This window comes from Aythya marila, assembly GCF_965140915.1.
Source record: "Aythya marila genome assembly, contig: HAP1_HAP1_SCAFFOLD_835, whole genome shotgun sequence".
In the NCBI taxonomy this organism is placed as follows: Eukaryota; Metazoa; Chordata; class Aves; order Anseriformes; family Anatidae; genus Aythya; species Aythya marila.
Window position 1 is genome coordinate 10,223 of NW_028137128.1, and position 20,149 is coordinate 30,371.

The 20,149-nt window shown below is 66.5% G+C and overlaps 1 protein-coding gene across 1 annotated transcript; it reads left to right on the forward strand.

Annotated features, from left to right (window-relative positions):
• The first annotated feature begins 92 nt into the window (after positions 1-92).
• Positions 93-19,144, forward strand: HDAC5 (histone deacetylase 5). Its single transcript, XM_082785560.1, is given in 26 exon segments — positions 93-206; positions 4,985-5,184; positions 6,233-6,356; positions 7,805-7,919; positions 8,082-8,209; positions 8,740-8,871; positions 8,964-9,076; positions 10,312-10,431; positions 10,816-11,035; positions 11,937-12,115; positions 12,827-13,105; positions 13,724-13,823; positions 13,826-13,873; positions 14,807-14,940; positions 15,046-15,166; positions 15,267-15,316; positions 15,421-15,528; positions 16,169-16,224; positions 16,330-16,417; positions 16,519-16,638; positions 16,722-16,819; positions 16,908-17,026; positions 17,118-17,251; positions 17,503-17,587; positions 18,354-18,495; positions 18,605-19,144. Coding segments are annotated over 26 exon segments (3,075 nt in total). The 5' UTR covers positions 93-184; the 3' UTR covers positions 18,645-19,144.
• Positions 19,145-20,149: the final 1,005 nt, after the last annotated feature.

Here is a 20,149-nt window from a genome sequence, read left to right on the forward strand (position 1 = left end):
GGGGGGGGGGGTCCACAGGGTGCTGACCCCCCCCCCCCGGGTCCCGCAGGGCTCCCGCTGGCCGCGGGCAGGGTCCCCCCCCCCCCGCGCGCTGCTGACGGCCCCCCGGGACGCCGCTCGCACGCCCCCCCCCAGCCTCGGCCTCTCTGCGCCCCCCGGCACCGCCGGCACCCGGCCGGCCACCATGGACCCCCCCAGCGATGCAGGTGAGAGCTGGGGGGGGCACACACACATATTTTGGGGGGGGGTCACTTGGGGGGGGGTGCCCCCCCCCATGCAGGGCATCGTCCCTGCGCCTCGCAGCCGGTGCCTGGGGGGGGGGCCCTCGTGGCCCCCGTTGCTTGGGGGGGGTCCCCACTGCATGGGGGGGGGGTCCTGTGTGCCCCCCCCCACTGCTTTGGGGTGTCCCTGTCCCCCCCCCCGTTGCTCTTTGTGCCCCCATTTGCATGGGGGGGTCCCTGTTGTGCTGGGGAGTCCCCTGTGTCCCCCCATTTCCTTGGGGGGGGTCCATTCATGCCTCATTGCGCTGGGGGGGGTTCCCATTTATGTCCCCATTTAATGGGGGGTCCCCAATGTGCTGGGGGGGTCCCCATGCCCCCTTTTTTTTTTTTGGGGGGGGGTCCCCTCATCTCTCCATCACTCAGGCTCTCTGAGCAGCCCCCCCTTTATACCCTCCCACCCCCCCCAAAAAATTCAGGTGCCGTGGGGCTGGGGGACATGGGGACAGCTGGGGGGGGGGGGGCAGGGCATTTTGGGGACCACGGCATTCCCTGTGGGGAAACTGAGGCACGGCTCCGTTCCAGTCCCCTGGGGGGGGGGGAGCACGTTGGTGACCCCCCCACGGCCCCATCCCACCACCCCATAAATTAATCCTAAAGGGATTAATTACCGGGGGGGGGGGGCTTTTTTTTTGGGGGGGGGGTCAGGTGGGGAAACTGAGGCACAGCCCCAGGGACCCCCTGGGATCCCGCTGCTATTTATGGCCCTGGAGCGGCATCCCCTGGGGGGGGGACACTCAGCGTGTGCGTGTGCCCCCCCCCGTGCATTGTGCCCCCCCCCCCGGCCCTATATCCCGCCCCATAGCGCCGTGGGGCTGGCTCCGGTGGCCCCCTGCCGCCGCCGGCACCCGAAATAGCCGCGCTGACGTCAAACCCCCAAAGCGCCCCCCCCCACGGCAAAGGAGGGAGGGGGGGGGGCACCGAGGGGGGGGGGGGGCACCCATAAATATCCCGGCTATTAAAAGGCGGGGGTGGGATCGGCGCCGGTAAATAAACGTGGCGCTGCCCGCGGGGGGGGGTTACGCACGGCCCCCCCCCCCCCCGTACCCTGCACCCATGGGTGGCAGCTGGGGGGGGGTCCCCGATGCGAGGGGGGGGGGCATTGTTAGGAGGGGTGGGTCCCCAGCCCGCTGGGGGGAGGTTGCGGTGGGGTTTGGGGACCCCCCTCTTAGAATAAAGGGGGGGGGTCCTCGGGGAAAGGGGGGGTCCTGGGGGGGTCTGGGTGTGTGCTGGTGGATGGGGGGGGCAGCGGGGGGGGGGGTGATGATTTTAGCTGGGGGGGTCGGGGGCTAATCCGGGATTTGGGTCCTGATGCGGATTAACGTCCCCGGTAATTAATTAGGGGCTGGGGGAGGGGTCCTGCACGGCGTGGGGGGGGTCTTGGTGTGCCCCCCCCCCCCCCATTCCATTTATGTCTCCTCCCCATGCTCTGTTTGCTTGGGGGGGGGGTCGCATCACCCCCAACTCCCCCCCTATTTTAGTGGGGGTTATCCTGTTGCCCCCCCCTTATATTTTTTTTGGGGGGGTTGGGGGGGTGCTCATCCTGGGGGGGGGCCACTCAGCGGGGTGCACCCCTCTCTCCGCAGAGGGGGGGCCTGGCCGCGAGCCCCCCCTGGAGCTCCTGCCCCACGCCCAGCTCCACGCCGCCCTCCCCCGCTGCAGGTGAGTGCTGGGGGGGGGGGGGGGACAACAACACCGGGACCCCCCCCATTAAATCTGGGACCTTTTTGCTGTGCCCCCCCCCGGAACAGGCAGTGCTGGGGGGGCACCCACAGGGCAGTGCTGGGGGGGGCACCAGGCTCTCTGCCGCCCCCCCCCTCTATGGGGAATAATTTTGGGGTGCCCCCACCCTGGGGGGGGGGCAGTTGTGACCCCCCCATCCCGCCCCCCCCCCGTTATGGCCAGGAATACCCCGGTATTTTTAGCGCCCCGAGCCGCTTAGCGCGGCCCTAATCCCAATGCCTGCACCGAGGGGGGGGGTCCCGGGGTGGGGGGGGTCCCGGCTGCCCCCCACCCGTTTTGGGGACGTGGGGGGGGCACTCTCTGCTCCCCCCCCCCCCCTCCCAATTACAGGGGGTCCCCAGAGGGACCCCGGTGCTGCACCCACCGGGTGTGGGGGGGGCTCTGTTGATTTCTTTAATTATTTTTTTTAACCGGGGGGGGGTGCAGCCGGGCTCTGTGCCCCCCCCCCCCCCGAAGGCCCAGCCCCGGGTGGGGTCGGTGGCCCCCCGCCAGCCCCAAACCACTTCAGAGGTGCCCTAAATGCAGCCTTGGCCGTGCCCGGCCCCTCCCGCCGCTATTTTTAACCCCCCCCGGGGCTGCTGCCCCCCCCCCCCTTTTACCCTGGTGGGGGGGGTGGAACTGGTGCGTACTGGTCGGTGCTGGGGGCACTGGTTTGTTACTGGGAGGGGGGGGGGCAGGGCAATCCCAGTGCGGGGACGTCCGTGGGGCTGTCCTGGTGTGCTGCTGGGGGGGGGGGGGGCGAAAATGGGGGGGGGTCATCAGCATGCATCATGTGTGCCCCCCCCCCGCTTGTATGGGGATCGCCCCCCCCCCCGCTGCTGTGCCTGGGGTTGGGGTCCTGTGCCCCCCCCCATGGTGTTTGGGGGGGGGGGGCGCTGAGCCCACTCCCCAGTTTCGGAGGGGGGGGGGGCTGTGGGTTTTCTTGGGGGGGGGGGGCTTGGTGCTCCCCCTGCTTTGTGGCTGCCCCCCGGGCTGGTTGCTGCTGCCCCCCCCTCCCCAAAACGCCCCCCAAGTGTGTTCCTGGTCACCCCAACAGCCCCCAGCTGCCCCCCCCCAGCCCTGAAGGAGCCCCCAGATGCCCCCCCAGGGGATGCTACCCCATAACCGTGCCCTGTTTATCCCAAAATTGTCCCCATAAGTGTGCCCCCAGCTGCCCCCCCAACTGTCTCCACCTGTAGGGCACCCCCAGCCACCCCATAAGCGCCCCCCACAAGCTGCCCCCACCCCATAACCTCCCCCATCCCCAGGACCCCCCCTAAACTGCCCCATAAGTGCATTATAGCTCCCAACCCACCCTATAACCCCCCACCCCGGGGACCCCCACCAATTCCCCCCATAACCCCCCCCCAACTCCCCCTGTCCCCAGCACCCCCTCTGCCCCACGCCCCTGGGAGCCTCCATAACCTGCCCCTACTGCTGGGACCCCCCCGACACCTATAACCCCTTCCCAACTCACCCCATAACTGCCCCCCAACCCCTCCATGACTCCCATGACCCCTATAGCCCCCTCATGACCCCACACCCCCGACACCCCCTACCCCCACGATCCCCAGACCACCCCCCCATAGCCCCCCGTAACCCCAACCCACCCCTGTGACCCCCCCCAACACCCTATCCCCATGACCCTGTAACCCCCCCCCACACCCCTGGGACCCCCCATAACCCCCCACCAACCCCTACTCCTGTGACCCCATAAACCCCCTAGCACCCCCATAAGCCCCCCCCCCCAACCCATACTCCCCCATGACCCCATATCCCTTCAACCCCCTACTCCCGTGACCCCTAGGACCCCCACGCCCCCCCCCATGACCCCACACCCCCATGCTCCCCCATACACTCCCCATGGCCCCCTCATACCCCCCCAACCCACTCCTGGGACCCCCCCCCCATCCCCATGACCCCATAACTCTTTCATAACCCCCAACCCCTACTCCCGTGACCCCCCCCCGCCATGACCCCATAACCCCTCCATGCTTCCCCCCATGACCCTATAACCCCTCTGGGACTCCCATAACTCCCCCAACCCTTATCCCCATGACCCCATACCCTGCCATGACCCCATAACCCCCTCATAACCCCCAACCCCTTCTCCCGTGACCGCCACACCCTCCCATGACCCTGTAACCCCCCTAGGACCTCCATGACCCTATACCCCACCATGACCCCCCCCATAACCCCCCTAGGACCCTCATAAGCCCCCCCAACCCTTACTCCCATGCCCCCACACCCCCCTGACCCCCCCCCAGGCCTCCATGACCCCATAGCCCCCCAATACCACCCCCATGACCCCCCATGGCCCCTCTACATGCTCCATATGCCCCCCATAGACTCCCATGCCCCCCCCCCCAACTTTCCCCATGACCCCCCCATGCTCCCACCCCCCCGTGACCCCAACAATGACCCCGTACCCCCACCTCCCATGACCCCACACCCCCCCCAGGAGCCCCATAAGCCCCCCCAACTGCTACTCCTGTAACCCCCATGACCCCATAGCCCCTCATGCCCCCACACCCCCATGACCCCCCCCATAGCCCCCCTCAACCCCTACTCCTGTGACCCCCACACCCCCATGACCCTCCATGAGCTCATGCCCCCACCCCGCTGACCCCCCCATGACCCCATAACCCCCCCAACCCCTACTCCCATGACCCCCTTGACCCCCAATGACCCCCTATACCCCCCCATACCCCCCCATAACCCCCCTCAACCCTTACTCCCATGACCCCCCACACGCCCCCCTGACCCCCAATGACCCCCCCATACCCCTCCTTGACCCCATAACCCCTCTAGGACCCCCATAACCCCCCCCAACCCCTACTCCCATGACCCCCCCATGACCCCGTAACCCCCCCCAACCCCTTACTCCCATGCCCCCCATGCCCCCCCCCCCCGACCCCCAATGACCCCCAATAACCCCCCTGACCCCCAATAACCCCCCCCTTTGCCCCCCCCCCCCCCCCCAGGCCCGGATGCCCGCAGCGGGTCGGAGTCGTGCGGGGGGCGCCGGGGGCTGGCGGCGGCGCGGGAGCGGCAGCTGCAGCGGGAGCTGGAGGCCCTGCGGCAGCAGCAGCAGCTGCAGAAGCAGCGCCTCTTCGCCGAGTTCCAGAAGCAGCACGAGCACCTCACCCGCCAGCACGAGGTGCAGCTGCAGAAGCACCTCCAGGTGGGCGAGGGGGGGGGGGCACGGGGGGGTCATGGGGGGGGTATGGGGGGAGTTGGGGAGGGGTATGGGGGGAGTTGGGGAGGGTTTGGGGGGGTTATGGGGGGTCTTTGGGGGGAGTTGGGGAGGGTATGGGGGTCTTGGGGGGGTTATAGGGGGCTTTGGGGGGGAGTTGGGGAGGGTTTGGGGGTCTTGGGGGGGTTATAGGGGGCTTTGGGGGGATTTGGGGAGGGTTTGGGGTTATTTGGGGGGGGTATGGGGGGTTTAAGGGGGCTGGGGGGGCTTTAAAGTTATTTTGGGGGGGTTATGGGGGGTATGGGGGGAGTTGGGGAGGGTTTGGGGTTATTTGGGGGGGGTATGGGGGGTCTTTTGGGGGAGTTGGGGGGTGTTGGGGAGGGTATGGGGGTCTTGGGGGGGTTATAGGGGGCTTTGGGGGGGAGTTGGGAGGGTTTGGGGGTCTTGGGGAGGGTTATAGGGGGCTTTGGGGGGGAGTTGGAGAGGGTTTGGGTTATTTGGGGGGGCATGGGGGGAGTTGGGGGGTCTTGGGGGGGAGTTGGGGAGGGTTTGGGGTTATTTGGGGGGGTATGGGGGGTTTAAGGGGGCTTGGGGGGGCTTTAAAGTTATTTTGGGGGGGTTATGGGGGGTATGGGGGGAGTTGGGGAGGGTTTGGGGTTATTTGGGGGGGGGTACGGGGGCTGTTGGGGTGGGTATGAGGATCTTGGGGAGGGTTATAGGGGGCTTTGGGGGGGAGTTGGGGAGGGTTTGGGGTTATTTGGGGGGGTATGGGGGGTCTTGGGGGGAATTGGGGGGTGTTCGGGAGGGTATGGGGGTTTTAAGGGGGCTTGGGGGGCTTTAAAGTTACTTGGGGGAGGTATGGGGGGTGTTGGGGGGCTATGGGGTTATTTGGGGGGCTACGGGGGGTTTTGTGGGGTATGTGTTATTTGGGGGGGTGTATGGGGGTTCTTGGGGGAGGCACGGGGGGTCTTAAGGGGGGGGGTGCATATAAGGGGGGTGTCCGGGGGGGGTCCCCGAGCGTGCCCCCTCCCCGCAGCAGCAGCAGGAGGCGCTGGCCGCCCGGCGGCAGCAGGAGCTGGAGCAGCAGCGGCAGCGCCAGGAGGCCCTGGAGCAGCAGCGCCTGGAGCAGCTGCACGGCCGCAAGGACAGGGGCAGAGACTGTGAGCGGGGGGGGGTATTAGGGGCTGGGGGGGCATTAGGGGCTGGGGGGGGGCATTAGGGGCTGGGGGGGCATTAGGGGCTGGGGGGGGTATTAGGGGTTGGGGGGGTATTGGGGGCTGGGGGTGCAATAGGGGCTGAAGGGATATTTAGGGGCTGGGGGTCACTTAAGGGGCTGGGGGGGGTATTAGGGGTTGGGGTCCTATTAGGGCTGGGGGGGTATTAGGGGCTGGGGTTCTAATAGGGGTTGGGGGTGCAATAGGGGCTGGGGGGGTATTAGGGGCTTGGGGGGGTAATAGGGGTTGGAGGCGTTATTAGGGGTTGGGGGTCACTTAAGGGGCTGGGGGCGCAATAGGGGCTGGGGGGGGTATTAGGGGCTGGGGTCCCATTAGGGGTTGGGGTCACAGTTATGGGGTTGGGGGGGTAATAGGGGTTGGGGGTGCAATAGGAGCTGAAGGAATATTTAGGGGCTGGGGGGTGTTAGGGACTGGGGGCACAATTATGGGATTGGGAGAGTATTAGGGGCTGGGGGGTATTAGGGGCTGGGGGTCACTTAAGAGGCTGGGGGGGGTGTTAGGGGTTGGGGTCCTATTAGGGGTGGGGGGGTATTAGGGGCTGGGGTTCTAATGGGGGTTGGGGGGGCACTTAAAGGGCTGGGGGGGTAATGGGGGCTGGGGCGGTAATAGGGGCTGGGTGGGCACTTAAGGGGTTAGGGGTGCAATAGGGGCTGAAGGGATATTTAGGGGCTGGGGGGGTATTAGGGGCTGGGGGGACAATTATGGGACTGGGAGAGTATTGTATTAGGGGCTCGGGGGTATTAGGGGTTGGGGGTGCAATAGGGGCTGGGGAGGACTGGGGGGGTATTAGGGGCTGGGGTCCTATTAGGGGCTGGGGGGGCAGTTATGGGGGTGCAATGGTGTTAGGGTCTGGGGTGGTATTAGGAGCTGGAGGAATATTAGGAGCTGGGGGGGGGGCAGTTACGGGTCTGGGAAGGTATTGGGGCTGGGGGGGTGATTATGGGGCTGGGGGGGTGATAGGGACTAGGGAGGCAGTTATGGGGCTGGGGTGGGGTTGGGGTTGGGGGTGCAATAAGGGCTTGGGGGGCATGTGGGGCTGGGGGTGATGTGGGGCTTGGGGGGGGGGCAATGGGGACCCTGGGGCAGGTGTGGGGTGGGGGGCTCCCATATAGGGTGGAGGAGTACAATATGGGGCTGGGGGCATGATATAGGGGTGAAGAGTGCAATAAAGGGGTGGGGGGCACCATATGGGGATGGGGGGTGCAATATAGGGGCAGGGGGGGGCACCTTATAGGGGCTGGCACCAGCTGCGTGCCTGGGGTAGTTTCGGGGTCTGGGGGTGCCGCGGCTCCATCAATGGGGTCCCGGAGCCGGGGCAGCACAGCGGGGGGGGGGGTCCCCATGCTGCCCCCCCCCCCGTGCCCCCCCCCCAGGCGCCATCGCCAGCACGGAGGTGAAGCTGAAGCTGCAGGAGTTCCTGCTCAGCAAGGCCAAGGAGCCGGGCGCTGCCCCCCCCAACCATTCCCTCCCCCAGCACCCCAAATGTTGGTAGGTGGCCCCCTGCCCCCCCCCAGCCCCCCCTCCCTGCAGCGGGGGCACCGGGGGCGGGGTGTGGTGTTTTTTTTTTTTTTTTTTGGGGGGGGGGAGCACACGCAGCCGGCCTAGCGGGCGCTTCTCCCCCCCCCCCTTCTCCCCCGACCCCCCCCCCAGGGCTCACCATACCTCGTTGGACCAGAGCTCCCCCCCCCAGACCGGCAGCCCCGGGACCCCCCCATCCTACAAAGTGCCCCTGCTCGGCACCTACGACGGCCGGGATGACTTCCCCCTGCGCAAAACCGGTGGGTGCCGGGGGGGGCACACATTTGGGGGGGGCACATGTGCATTGGGGGGGTGCACACGCATGGGGGGGACGCCCTGGGGGGGCTGCACCCGTGGGGGGGGGTGCACATGGGGGGCACGCATGTTGGGGAGGGACCTCGCATGTTGGGGGGGGGGCATGCACACATGGGGGGGGCACATATTGGGGGCCACAGGCATGGGGGGGTGCATGCTTTGGGGGGAGCACATTGGGGTGGGTATACACGTGGTGGGTGACATGGGGGGGTGCATGCATTGGAAGGGGGGACATCGGGGTGTGCACACATGGGGGGGCACGCACATGGGGGGGTCATAAAAATGTGGGAGGGGGACACACGTGGAGAGGGGGCTGCACGCGTTGGGGGGCGCAAACGCGCATCAGGGCGTGCGTGCGCATTGGGACAGGGATCACACTCAATGGGGGGGGGGTCACACTCAATGGGGGGGGTCACACATTTTTTTTTGGGGGTGGGGGGGCCGTGCCGGGCTAACGCCCCCCGCGGTGCCGCAGCGTCGGAGCCCAACCTGAAGGTGCGCTCGCGGTTGAAGCAGAAGGTGGCGGAGCGCCGGAGCAGCCCCCTGCTGCGCAGGAAGGACGGCGCCGTGCTCAGCACCTTCCGCAAGCGCGCCGTCGAGATCACAGGTTTGGGGGGGGGGCGGGGGGGTCCAGAGGGGTCGCGTCGGCCAGGGAAACCGAGGCAGGGCCGTGCCACGGTGCCCCCCCCCTGCCCGCAGTGTCCTCGGTGTGCAGCAGTGCCCCCGGCTCCGGGCCCAGCTCCCCCAACAGCTCCCACGGTGCCATCGCCGAGAACGGGCTCACCGGCTCCGTGCCCAACATCCATGCTGAGGTACGGGGGGGGCAGGGGGGGCGACACGCGCGTGTGAGCTGGGGGTGTGCTCAGGGGGTGTGTGTGTGCTCGGTGTGTGTGTGCGCCGCGGTGCTCGGTGCATGGGGGGCGCGCAGGGAGGGTTTGGTGGTGCACACGTGTGTGTGCTCGGGGTGCGTGAGTGGGATCGGGGGGTGCACAAGGGGGATGGGGGTGTGCAAACTGGGTGCAGGGGTGTGACCGTGTGTGCACGAGTGGGATCGGGGGTGTGCACGTGGGGTGCATGAGGGTGATGGCGCGTGTGCACACTGGGTGCAGGAGTGTGAGTGGGTCTGTGAGTGTGATCGGGAGTGTGCACTGCATGCAGGAGCATGATCGTGCATGCGTGCTGGGTTCACGAGTGTGATCACATCTGTGCACACTGGGTGCACAAGTGTGATCAGGTGTGTTCACGCCGTGTGCACATTAGTGTGCGTGCTCGGGGTGCTGAGGTGTGTGCAGCCGTGGCACTCAGTGTGAGCACACAGCCAGTGCGTGCACACTCAGTGCACGTGTGTGCAGAGGTGTGCAAGCTTGGGGTGCTTGCTGTGCATGTGCACGCGGTCAGTGCACGCTCATGGTGCAAGCAGCCAGCATGCACGTGCACACTTGGTGTGTGTGTGGAGGTGCAAGGCTGGGGAGCTCACTGCATGCTCATGGTGAGCACACGGCCAGCGTGCGCACACTTAATGCACGTGCGTGTGCAGAGGCATGTGAGGTTGGGATGCCCGCTGTGCACACAATCAGTGCACACTCATGGTGCAAGCAGCCAGCACGCGTGTGCACGCTTGGTGCAGGCGTGCATGTGGAGGTGTGCAAGGGCAGGGTGCTAGCTGTGCACACTCGTGGTGCAAGCAGCCAGCACGCGTGTGCTTGGCGTGCACACCACCACCACCACCGTGTGTGTGCTCAGTGCGTGCACACCCGCTGTGCACCCATCAGGGAGCACGCAGCCGGTGCACACTCAGGGTGCGTGTACCGGGGGGGGGGGGGGTGTTCACACTCAGGGTGCGTGTGCCAGGTGTGTGCAGGCAGCACGTGCACACGTGGGGGGGGGCACACACGTGTGCGCACTCGGGACTCACAGACGGCGTGTGCACACCTTGCACAAGAGCGTGCGCATGGTGGGGGTGCATGGGGCTGCGTCACCGGGTAGGGGCACCCCAGGGTGCTGGGGGGGCCCCCCCTGACCGTGCTGTGCCCCCCCCCCCCCGCAGCAGCTGCTGCCCCAGCCGCGGGCGCTGGCGCTGGAGGGGCAGCTGAGCCTCTACACCTCCCCCTCCCTGCCCAACATCTCCCTGGGGCTGCAGGGCACCGCCACCGCCCCGCACCGCAACGTGAGTGGGGCTGGGGTCCCCTGGGGGTGGTGTGGGGACCCTGCACCCCATGGGGGGTGGCACAGGGGGTCTGGGGTTCCCTAGGGGTGGTATTGGGGGTCTGAGGTCCTTTGGGGATGGTATGGGGACCCCACAACTGGAGGGGGCAGTACAGGGGTCTGGGGTCCCTTGGGGGTGGTATTGGGGGTCTGGGGTCCTTTGGGGGTGGTATGGGGACCCCACAACTGTGGGGGGGAGGAGGGGGCAGCACAGGGGTCTGGGGTCCCTTAGGGGTGTCCCGGGGACCCTGCACCCTTTGGGCTCAGCGTGTGGCCGCCGCGTGCCTCAGTTTCCCCTTTTTTTTTTTTTTTTTTTTTTTTTTTTTTTGGGGGGGGGTTCCCGCAGGCGTCCCCCAAGCTGTCCCCGCAGGCGGAGGCCGAGCGCCCGGCGGTGGGGGCGCTGCGCCCGGGGGGGGCTCTGAGCGCCAAGTTCCTCAGCACCTCGTCCATCCCCGGCTGCCTGCTGGGGGTGGCGCTGGAAGGGGACCCCCCCGCCGGCCCCGCGTCCCTCCTGCAGCACGTGCTGCTGCTCGAGCAGGCGCGCCAGCAGAGCACCCTCATCGCCGGTGAGCCCCCCCCCAAAACACCCCCCACCTCGTGCCCGGCCCTGCCTCGGTTTCCCCTCCTGGCTTCGGGCCCCTTGGGGACCCCCCCCAACACTCTGGGGGCATCGTTGGGGACCCCCCCAGTCCCTGGGGGGCATCATTGGGACCCCCCCTGGGTTCCCTTGGGGAATAATTTGGACCCCCCCAATCCCCTGGGGGCATCACTGGGCACCCTCCATCTCCCTGGGGGCATCACTGGGGACCCCCCCAGTCCCTTGGGGTCATCATTGGGCCCCCCCCGTCTCTCTGGGGGCATCACTGGGGACCCCCTATCCCCCTGGAACCCCCCCCATCCCCCTGGGGGCATCATGGGGACCCCCTCCAGGACCCATGGGGGTATCATTAGGGACCCCCCAACCCCCTGAGGGCATCATCAGGGCCCCCCCATTCCCCTGGGCCCCCCCCCCAGTCCCCTTGGGGGCATCATTATGGACCCCCCCCAGTCCCCTGGGGGTGTCATTAGGGACCCCCCACCCCACTGGGGGCATCATTGGGACCCCCCCATTCCCCTGGGACCCCCCCCAGTCCCCTTGGGGGCATCATTGGGGACCCCCCCCGGTCCTCTGGGGGTGTCATTAAGGACCCCTCAACCCCCTGGGAGCATCATCGGGCCCCCCCCGTCCCCCTGGGCCCCCCCCATCCCCTTGGGGGCATTCTTGGGACCCCCCATCCCCCTGGGGGCATTCTTGGGGCCCCTCCATCCCCCTGGGCCCCCCCCATCCCCCTGGGGGCATCATAGGGACCCCCCCACCCCCATGGGACCCCCCACATCCCCCTGGGGGCATCATTGGGACCCCCCCCCACCCCCCTGGGGGTGTCCCGGTGCGCCCCTCCCCGTGACTGTGCCGTGCCCCCCCCGCAGTGCCGCTGCACGGGCAGTCTCCGCTGGTGACGGGGGAGCGCGGGGGGGGCGCACGGGGGCCCCCCAAGCTGCCCCGCCACCGGCCCCTGAGCCGCACGCAGTCCTCCCCCCTGCCACAGAGCCCCCAGGCGCTGCCCCACGGCGCCCGCCAGCACCACTACGAGGCCCAGCAGGGCAAGGTACGGGGGGGGCACAGGGGGGGGGCACAGGGGGGTGTGGGGTGGGTATGGGGCGGGTATGGGGGTTATAGGGCAGGTATGGGGCGGGTATGGGGGGGTATAGGGCAGGTATGGGGTGGGTATGGGGGTTATAGGGCAGGTATGGGGTGGGCATAGGGTATGGGGTGGGTATGGGGTGGGTGTGGGGTGGGTATGGGGGGTATAGGGCAGACATGGGGGGTGTAGGGCAGGTGTGGGGTGGGTATAAGGTGGGTAGGGGGTGGGCACGGGGTGTGGGGTGGGCATGGGGGGATATAGGGTAGGTATGGGGTGGGTGTTGGGCATGGGGTTGGCATGGGGGGTATAGGGCAGGTTTGGGGTGTGGGGTGGATATGGGGGGCTGTGGGGTGGGAATGGGGGGTATAGGGCAGGTATGGGGTGGGCATAGGGCATGGGGTGGGTGTAAGGTGGGTACGGGATAGAGGGGTGTGGGGTGGGTATAGGGCAGGTTTGGGGTGCGCATTGGGTGTAGGGTTGGTATGGGGTGGGCGTGGGGTTTGAGGGTTGAGTGGGGTGGGGGTAGGGCAGGAATAGGGTGGGCACGGGGTGTGGGGTGGGGGGCACAGGATGGGGGGTGGGGGCACACTTTGGGCACGGAAGGGATGTGCGACGTGGGGGGGGTGCCGGGAGCCCCCTTTGGGTGCCCCCCACCCCCCTCACCGCCCCCCCCAGCTGCTCCCCCAGGGGGGGGAGCTGGCGCGGCAGCCCCCCACGCACCCCGAGGAGACGGAGGAGGAGCTGACGGAGCAGCAGGAGCCCCCCCCGGGGGACGAGGGGCCCCCCCCCGGCCCCCTCCGCCTCCTCCCTTCCCCGGACGCCGGGGACCCCCCCGAGCAGCCGCAGGACCCCGAGGGCTGCGGGGCCCCCCCCGAGGAGCCGGGGGACAGCGGGGACGAGGCCGAGACCCCCGGGGGCAGCGAGGTCGCCGAGCTGGGGGTCGCCTACAAGCAGGTGGGGGCCGGGGGGGGGGGGCGCGCGGGTCGGGTCCCCCCCCCATCAGCCCTGCACGAGCACCCCCTTTTGCACGCCCCCCCTTGCTTGAGCACCCCCTTTTTTCAGCCCCCCTTGTTCAAGCACCCCCCTTTTGCACCCCCCAATTTACTTTAGCACCCCCCCCTTTTGCCCCCCCCCGCTCGAGCACCCCCCTTTCCCCCCCCCTTTTCCCAATCACCTCTTTTTCACCCCCCCTTTGCTCAAACACCCCCCAATTTACTCCCCCCCCCCCTTGCCCCCCCCCTTTCCACCATCTCTCCGGCCAGCCGCATCCCCCCGTCCCCCCCCCTTATTTGCGCCCCCCCCCCCGCTGCCGCAGCGCTGCCTTCGGGCCCTCTGACTCATCCCCCCCCCCCCGCTGTCCTCCCAGCTCCGCCACCCCCGCGCCGCCCCCCCCACCCCTGCGGCCCCCGCCGTGACTCATCCCCCCCCCGGACGCCCCCCCCTTCCTGCCCCCCCCCCTTTTCCCATCCCCCCTCCTTTCCCTTCCCACCCCCCCCACCCCCTTTCCATCGAGAAAGGGGTGTCCTGGAGGAGGGGGGGGGGCACCCTGACGGGGGTCTGCCCCCCCCCCAGGTGTTCCCCGAGGCGCTGCCCCCCCTGCCCCTGTACCCCGCGGCCCCCCTGGGGCTCCTGGCGCTGCCCCACACCGCCCTGGGCCGCACGCAGTCGTCCCCCCCAGCGTGAAGCCCCCCGACGCCCCCCCCAAGCACCTCTTCACTACAGGTAGGGGGGCCCCGTGTTATACGGGGGGGGGGCTGCGGCCTTTTGGGGTGCTTGGGGGGGGGGTTCTGTGCGTCCCCGGTCCTGTGGGGTGCCCCCTTTCTTGGTGGTCCTGTGGGGTGCTGAGTCCTCGGGGGGGGGAGCCCTCTCCCATGGGGTGTCCCGTTGTGGGGTGCCCCCATACCCATGGGGTGGCTGCGTCCCACGGGGTGCCCCCTGTGCCATGGGGTGCCCCATTTCTTGGTGCCCCATTGATCTGTGGGGTGCCCCCCCCCCATCCCCTGGAGGTCCTATGGGGTCCCCCTATCCTATGGGGTCGTCCCTGTCCCATTCAGTGGCTGTGCCCTTTGGGGTTTCCACTGTGGTGGTCTTAGGGTTGCCCCTGCCCCATGGGGTGCCCCATTTCCTGGTGGTCTTAGGGTTTCCCCACCCCCGGTGGTCCTATGGGGTGGTCCTATTGTATGGGGTGGTCCCGGGGTGCCCCTATCCTATGGGGTCGTCCCTGTCCCACTCTGGCTGTGTCCTTTGGGGTTTCCCATCCGGTGGTCTTTAGGATTCCCCCATCCCACGGGGTTCCCCATCCCCTGGTGGTCCCAGAGGTGCCCCCATCCCGTGGGGTGCCCCTGTCCTATGGGGGTGCCCCTGTCCCACACGGTGGCTGCATCCTATGGGGTTTCCCATCTCCTGGTTGTCTTAGGGTTCTCTCTCTCCTATGGGGTTCCCCATCTCATGGGGTGATCCTGGGGTGCCCCCCCCCCCTTAGAAACCCCCCCTCCTTCCCATCCCGCCCCCATTCCCCGGGATGCCCCTGGGATGCTGGTGCGAGGGGATGTGAACGGGGCAGGGGGGTGAAATCCCAGTCCGTGGGGGCGCGTGGGGGTGGGATCCCGGTCCGTGGGGAGGGGGGGGGGTCCCACATGCGGCCCCCCCCCCCAGGCGTGGTGTACGACACCTTCATGCTGAAGCACCAGTGCACCTGCGGCAACACCAACGTGCACCCCGAGCACGCCGGCCGCATCCAGAGCATCTGGTCCCGGCTGCAGGAGACCGGCCTGCTGGGCAAGTGCGAGGTGAGGGGGGTGCCGGGGGGGGGGGGGGTCAGCGATGCGTGTGTGTCGTCCCCCCCCCACCTCGTTCTTTTGGGGAGGGGGCTTCACCCCCGCCTCGCCCCGCAGCGCATCCGGGGCAGGAAGGCGACGCTGGAGGAGATCCAGGCGGTGCACTCGGAGCACCACGCGCTGCTCTACGGCACCAGCCCCCTCAACCGCCAGAAGCTGGACAGCAAAAAGCTGCTGGGTGGGTGTCGGGACCGGGGGGGGGGTCATTTTGGGGAGGGGGGGGCACCCACATCACCGCCGCCACCCCCCCTCCATCACGGCGCGCTCTGCCCCGCCAGGTCCCATCGGCCAGAAGACGTACGCCGTGCTGCCGTGCGGGGGCATCGGGGTGAGTGCTGGGATGGGGAAAATGGGGTGGGGGACACGCACGGCGGTGTGCCCCCCCCCCCTTTCCCTGGGGTCACCGGTATCGGTGCGTGCCCCCCCCCCCAGGTGGACAGTGACACGGTGTGGAACGAGATGCACTCGTCCAGCGCCGTGCGCATGGCCGTGGGCTGCCTGCTGGAGCTCGCCTTCAAGGTGGCCGCGGGGGAGATCAAGGTGAGGGGGGGGCTCTTGCACGCTCACGAGGGGGGGGGGGGCACGGTGTTCCTCGTGCCCGTTTGCACGCCTGGAGGTGCTCGTGCACGCTGGGTTAGCTGGGAGGGGGCGATCCTCATGCACGCTTGTGTGTGTGTGTGTGCGCACTGGCTTTGTGCGCGCTGTGCCAAGGACTTGTGCAAGCTGACGTGGGTGTGCACGGCGTGTCAGGGTGCATGGTGGTGCTCGTGCAAGCTCAGGTGTGCACGTGCTGGGCTTGTGCACGCGTCCGTGGCCGTGCAGTGCTGCTCGTGCACGCCTGTGTGTGTGCCACCCTTGTGTGTGCCACCCTTGTGCACCTCGTGCACGTGGCTGTGCCGCACGCTCACCCCATGGGACAGTGGCACTTGTGCACGCTTGCACGTGCGTGCACCGCCCTCGTGCGTGCTCAGCTGGGGGTGTGGTGTGGCCTCGTGCACGTGTGTGTGTGACTGCACGCTCACGTCGTGGTGCAACGCTCCTTGTGCACGGCTCTGTGCACAGCTTGCACGTGGTTGGAGCCTTGTGCACGTGCACGAGCCTTGTGCACGCCCTCGTGCACCCCGCTGCCTGCAGCCCCCCCGGGGTGCCAGCACCCACTGTGCCCCCCCTGTCCCCGCAGAACGGCTTCGCTGTCATCCGCCCCCCGGGGCACCACGCCGAGGAGTCCACGGCCATGTGAGTGTGGTGGGGGGGGATTTTGGGGCTGAATATGGGAATTTTGGGGTTGGGGGGGGATTTTGGGGGGGTGCCAGCCTTGCTCACCCCGTGTCCCCCCCCCAGGGGCTTCTGCTTCTTCAACTCGGTGGCCATCTCGGCCAAGCTCCTGCAGCAGAAGCTGAGCGTGGGTCGGATCCTCATCGTCGACTGGGTGAGGGGGCGGGATGGGACCCCCAGGGGGGGTCCGGGGGGGGGGTCCTGAGGCCGTGTGTGACCCCCCCCCCCCACCCCCTGCCCCCCCCCCCCCCTCAGGACATCCACCACGGGAACGGCACGCAGCAAGCCTTCTACAGCGACCCGGCCGTGCTCTACGTCTCCCTGCACCGCTACGACGACGGCAACTTCTTCCCGGGCAGCGGGGCGCCCGAGGAGGTGCGGGGCGGGGGGGGGTCACCCCATTGCCCCCCCCCCACCTTTATATCACCCCCCCACAACTCACAGCCCCTCCCGTGCAGGTGGGCAGCGGGCTGGGGGTGGGCTTCAACATCAACATCGCCTGGACGGGCGGCGTGGACCCCCCGATCGGCGACGTGGAGTATCTCACCGCCTTCAGGTGGGGGGCTTTGGGGGGCTTTAGGGGGGGGGGCTTGGGGATTTTTAGGGTGCCCTGACCCCCCCCGTAATGTGTGCGCCCCCCCCAGGACCGTGGTGATGCCGATCGCCCGTGAATTCGCCCCCGACGTGGTGCTGGTGTCGGCCGGCTTCGACGCGGTGGAGGGCCACTTGTCCCCCCTGGGGGGCTACTCGGTCACCGCCAAGTGTGAGCATGGTTTTTTTTTTTTTTTTGAGGGGGGGCCCATCCTGTCACCCCCCACATAAAAACAATAAATTTTGGGGTGCCCCCCCCCCAGGTTTCGGCCACCTGACGAAGCAGCTGATGACGCTGGCGGGCGGCCGCGTGGTGCTGGCGCTGGAGGGGGGCCACGACCTGACGGCCATCTGCGACGCCTCCGAGGCCTGCGTGTCCGCCCTGCTGGGGCTGGAGGTACGGGGGGGGCACCCCCAGACCCCCCCCCCGGACACCCCCACCCCACTGACACCCCCACGGGGCGGGGGGGGCTTCCCCTGCCTCAGTTTCCCCTTGCGCTTGGGGCCGGAGCTGCGCCGTGCCTCAGTTTCCCCTTGTCTGGAGATGCAGCGAGGGGGGGGGATTCTGGGGTGTTTTTTTTTTTTATGGGGGGGTCCTGGGGTCGATTTTTTTTTGGGGGGGGTCCCTGATGGTGGCTCGTTCCCCAGCTGGAGCCCCTGGACCCGTCCCTGCTGCAGCAGAAGCCCAACGTCAACGCGGTGGCCACCCTGGAGAAGGTCATCGAGATCCAGAGTGAGCCCGGGGGGGGGGCATTTTGGGGGTCCTGGGGGGGCATTTGGGGTCCTGGGGGGGTTTTGGGGGTCCTGGGGGGGGGTTTGGGGGTCCCCAGGGGGGACTGGGGGTCACTGGGGGGGTCCCGGGTTCAGGGGGAGGTCCTGGGGAGGGTGTCCCTGCTGGGGAAGGGACCGGGGGGCTGCTTTCACCTTGGGGGGGGACACACGGGGGGTCCCCAGGGGTGTCCCTGCATGGGGGGGGCGTGAGGGGGTCCCGGAGGGGGTGTCAGGGCTGTGCTTGTCATGGGGGGGGGTCCCTGGGGCTGCTCTTCCTGGGGGGGTCCCTGGGGGCTCTGGGGCTGTTCCTACCCTGGGGAGTTCAAGGGGGGGTCCCTGGGTCTTTTTTTCTAAAGGGGGGGGTCCCTGGGTCTGTGTCCACACCAGTGGGGTCCCTGGGGGGGGTGTCTCTGTTGGGGGGGGACCCCTGAATCCAGACCCTCCTTTGGGATCCCGGGGGTGGTCCCTGGGTCCGTCCTTCCCATGGGGGGGGCTCCCTGGCTCTGTGCCCCCACCTGGGGGTCCCGGGGGGGTGTCTGTGCGGGGGGGGGGGCACCCCTGGGCCCTATTCCCCCCCCCAGCTCCCTTGACGGGAGGCTCTGGCCTAGCCCCGTATCCCTGCGAGCAGACTCCCTCCATCCCGGGGGGGGGCTCCCTTATTTTTTGGGGGGGTTTTGCCCCATTTTTTTTTTTGGGGGGGTGTCCCCCCCCCCCACACTTCATCCCAGGCCAGCACTGGGGGGCCCTGAAGCGGCCGGGGGCTGCGGTGGGCTGCTCGCTGCGCGAGGCCCAGGCCGGGGAGGCCGAGGAGGCCGCCACCGTCAGCGCCCTCGCCCTGCTCTCCGTGGGGGCCGCAGACCCCAGCCCCAGGTAAATTATGGGGGGGGGACACTGGTGGGGGCACCCCCCAACTTTTTGGGGTGCACGGAGGGGGCCCGGAGCTGTTTTAACCCCCCCCCTCCATGATCCATCCGCGCAGGTCGGCGGAGGAGCCGATGGAGGCCGAGCCCGTGATGTGAGGGGGGGGGGGGGTTGTGTCCGCCCCCCCTCCCACCCCCATTTTTTATTGGGGGGGCAGCTGAGAAGAGGAAACACACACACAAAAAAAAAATTGAGAAAAAATTAAAAAAAAAAAAAAAAGCCAAAAAAAGATAATTAAAAAAATATAAAAAAAGTCAAAAAAAAAGCCAAAAATAACTTAAAAAGGCAGAAAATTTAAAAAAATAAAAACAAAAAAATAAAAATAAAAACACACACACACAAAAAAAAAAAGGTCAAAAAGATGACCAAAAGGTAACAAAAAAATAAAAATGAAAAAATAACAAAAAAAAATTAAAAAAAAAAAAACTACAAAAAAATCCAAAAAAAACAACCCAAAAAAAATCCAAAAAAATCCAAAAAATAATTAAAAAAAAAAAAAATGTAAAAAAAATCCTGCAGCGGAAGGAAACCCGGGAAGGAGGAAAAATACAAAAAAAAAAAAAAAAAAAAAAAAAAAAGGAAAAAAAAAAGAGGAAAATATTTTCTTTTTCTATTAAAAAGCAGAGAAAAACCCCTAAAAAACACCCCCCCCGTCCTGTGCCCCCCCCCCCCCCGCGGTGTTTGCGGTCGTGTCTCGTGCAGCAGCGGTGCCGCCCCCCCCCCCCTCAACCCCCCCAGGGCCGTCCCGGCCGCAGCCTTCCCCAAATTTATAATTTTTTATTTTTTTCCCTCATTTTCACCCTTTTTTTTTTTCCTCCCCCCTCCAGCATTCGCCCCCCCCCTCCGTGCTGCGGGGGGGGGCGGTGGGGAATAATTTGTGCCTTTCATTGTTTTTTTACTGCCTTAATCCCCCCCCCCCCCGATTTATTATTTTTTTTTTAATTTTTGGGGTTTTTACCCCAATTTCACTATATATTTTTGGGAGACTGCACAAGCACGGGACGAGCCCCCCCCCCACCGTGTCCTCCCCCCCCCCTGTGACCAAGGCTTTGTATTTTGCTGGGGGGGGGGCTCGCCCCCGCCGTGCATAAAGGGGTCCTGGGGGGATAAAAAAAAAAAAAAACAAAAAAAAAGGAAAAAAAAAACAAAAAAAGGAAAAAAAAGTCAAAAAAAGGAAAAAAAAATAGACAAAAAAAGGAAAAAAAAGACAAAAAAAGGAAAAAAAGGAAAAAAAAAAAGGAAAAAACACCACACTTTCCTGTTACTTCACCAGCCGAAAGGGGGGGGGCGGGGGGGGGACTCGGAGCGATTTTAGCTTTAAAAAAGAGAAAAAAGGACAAAAAAAAGACAAAAGGTATAATTTTATTACAGATGTATTATTTAATAGTATTTTTTTAACGGGTCGCACCGGCCGCGGGGGGGGGCGGGGGGGGGGGGCTTCGGCTGTAAATTATTTGGGGGGGGGGGCTTCGGGGTGCCCCCCCCCCTCCCGTTACCCCCCCCCCGGTCCCTGTGTGCGTGTGGGCGGGGGGGGGCGCTGCCCCCTGGGGGGGCTGCTTGGGGGTTGGGGGGGGGCACCCTAAATTTTGGGGGACCGGGACCC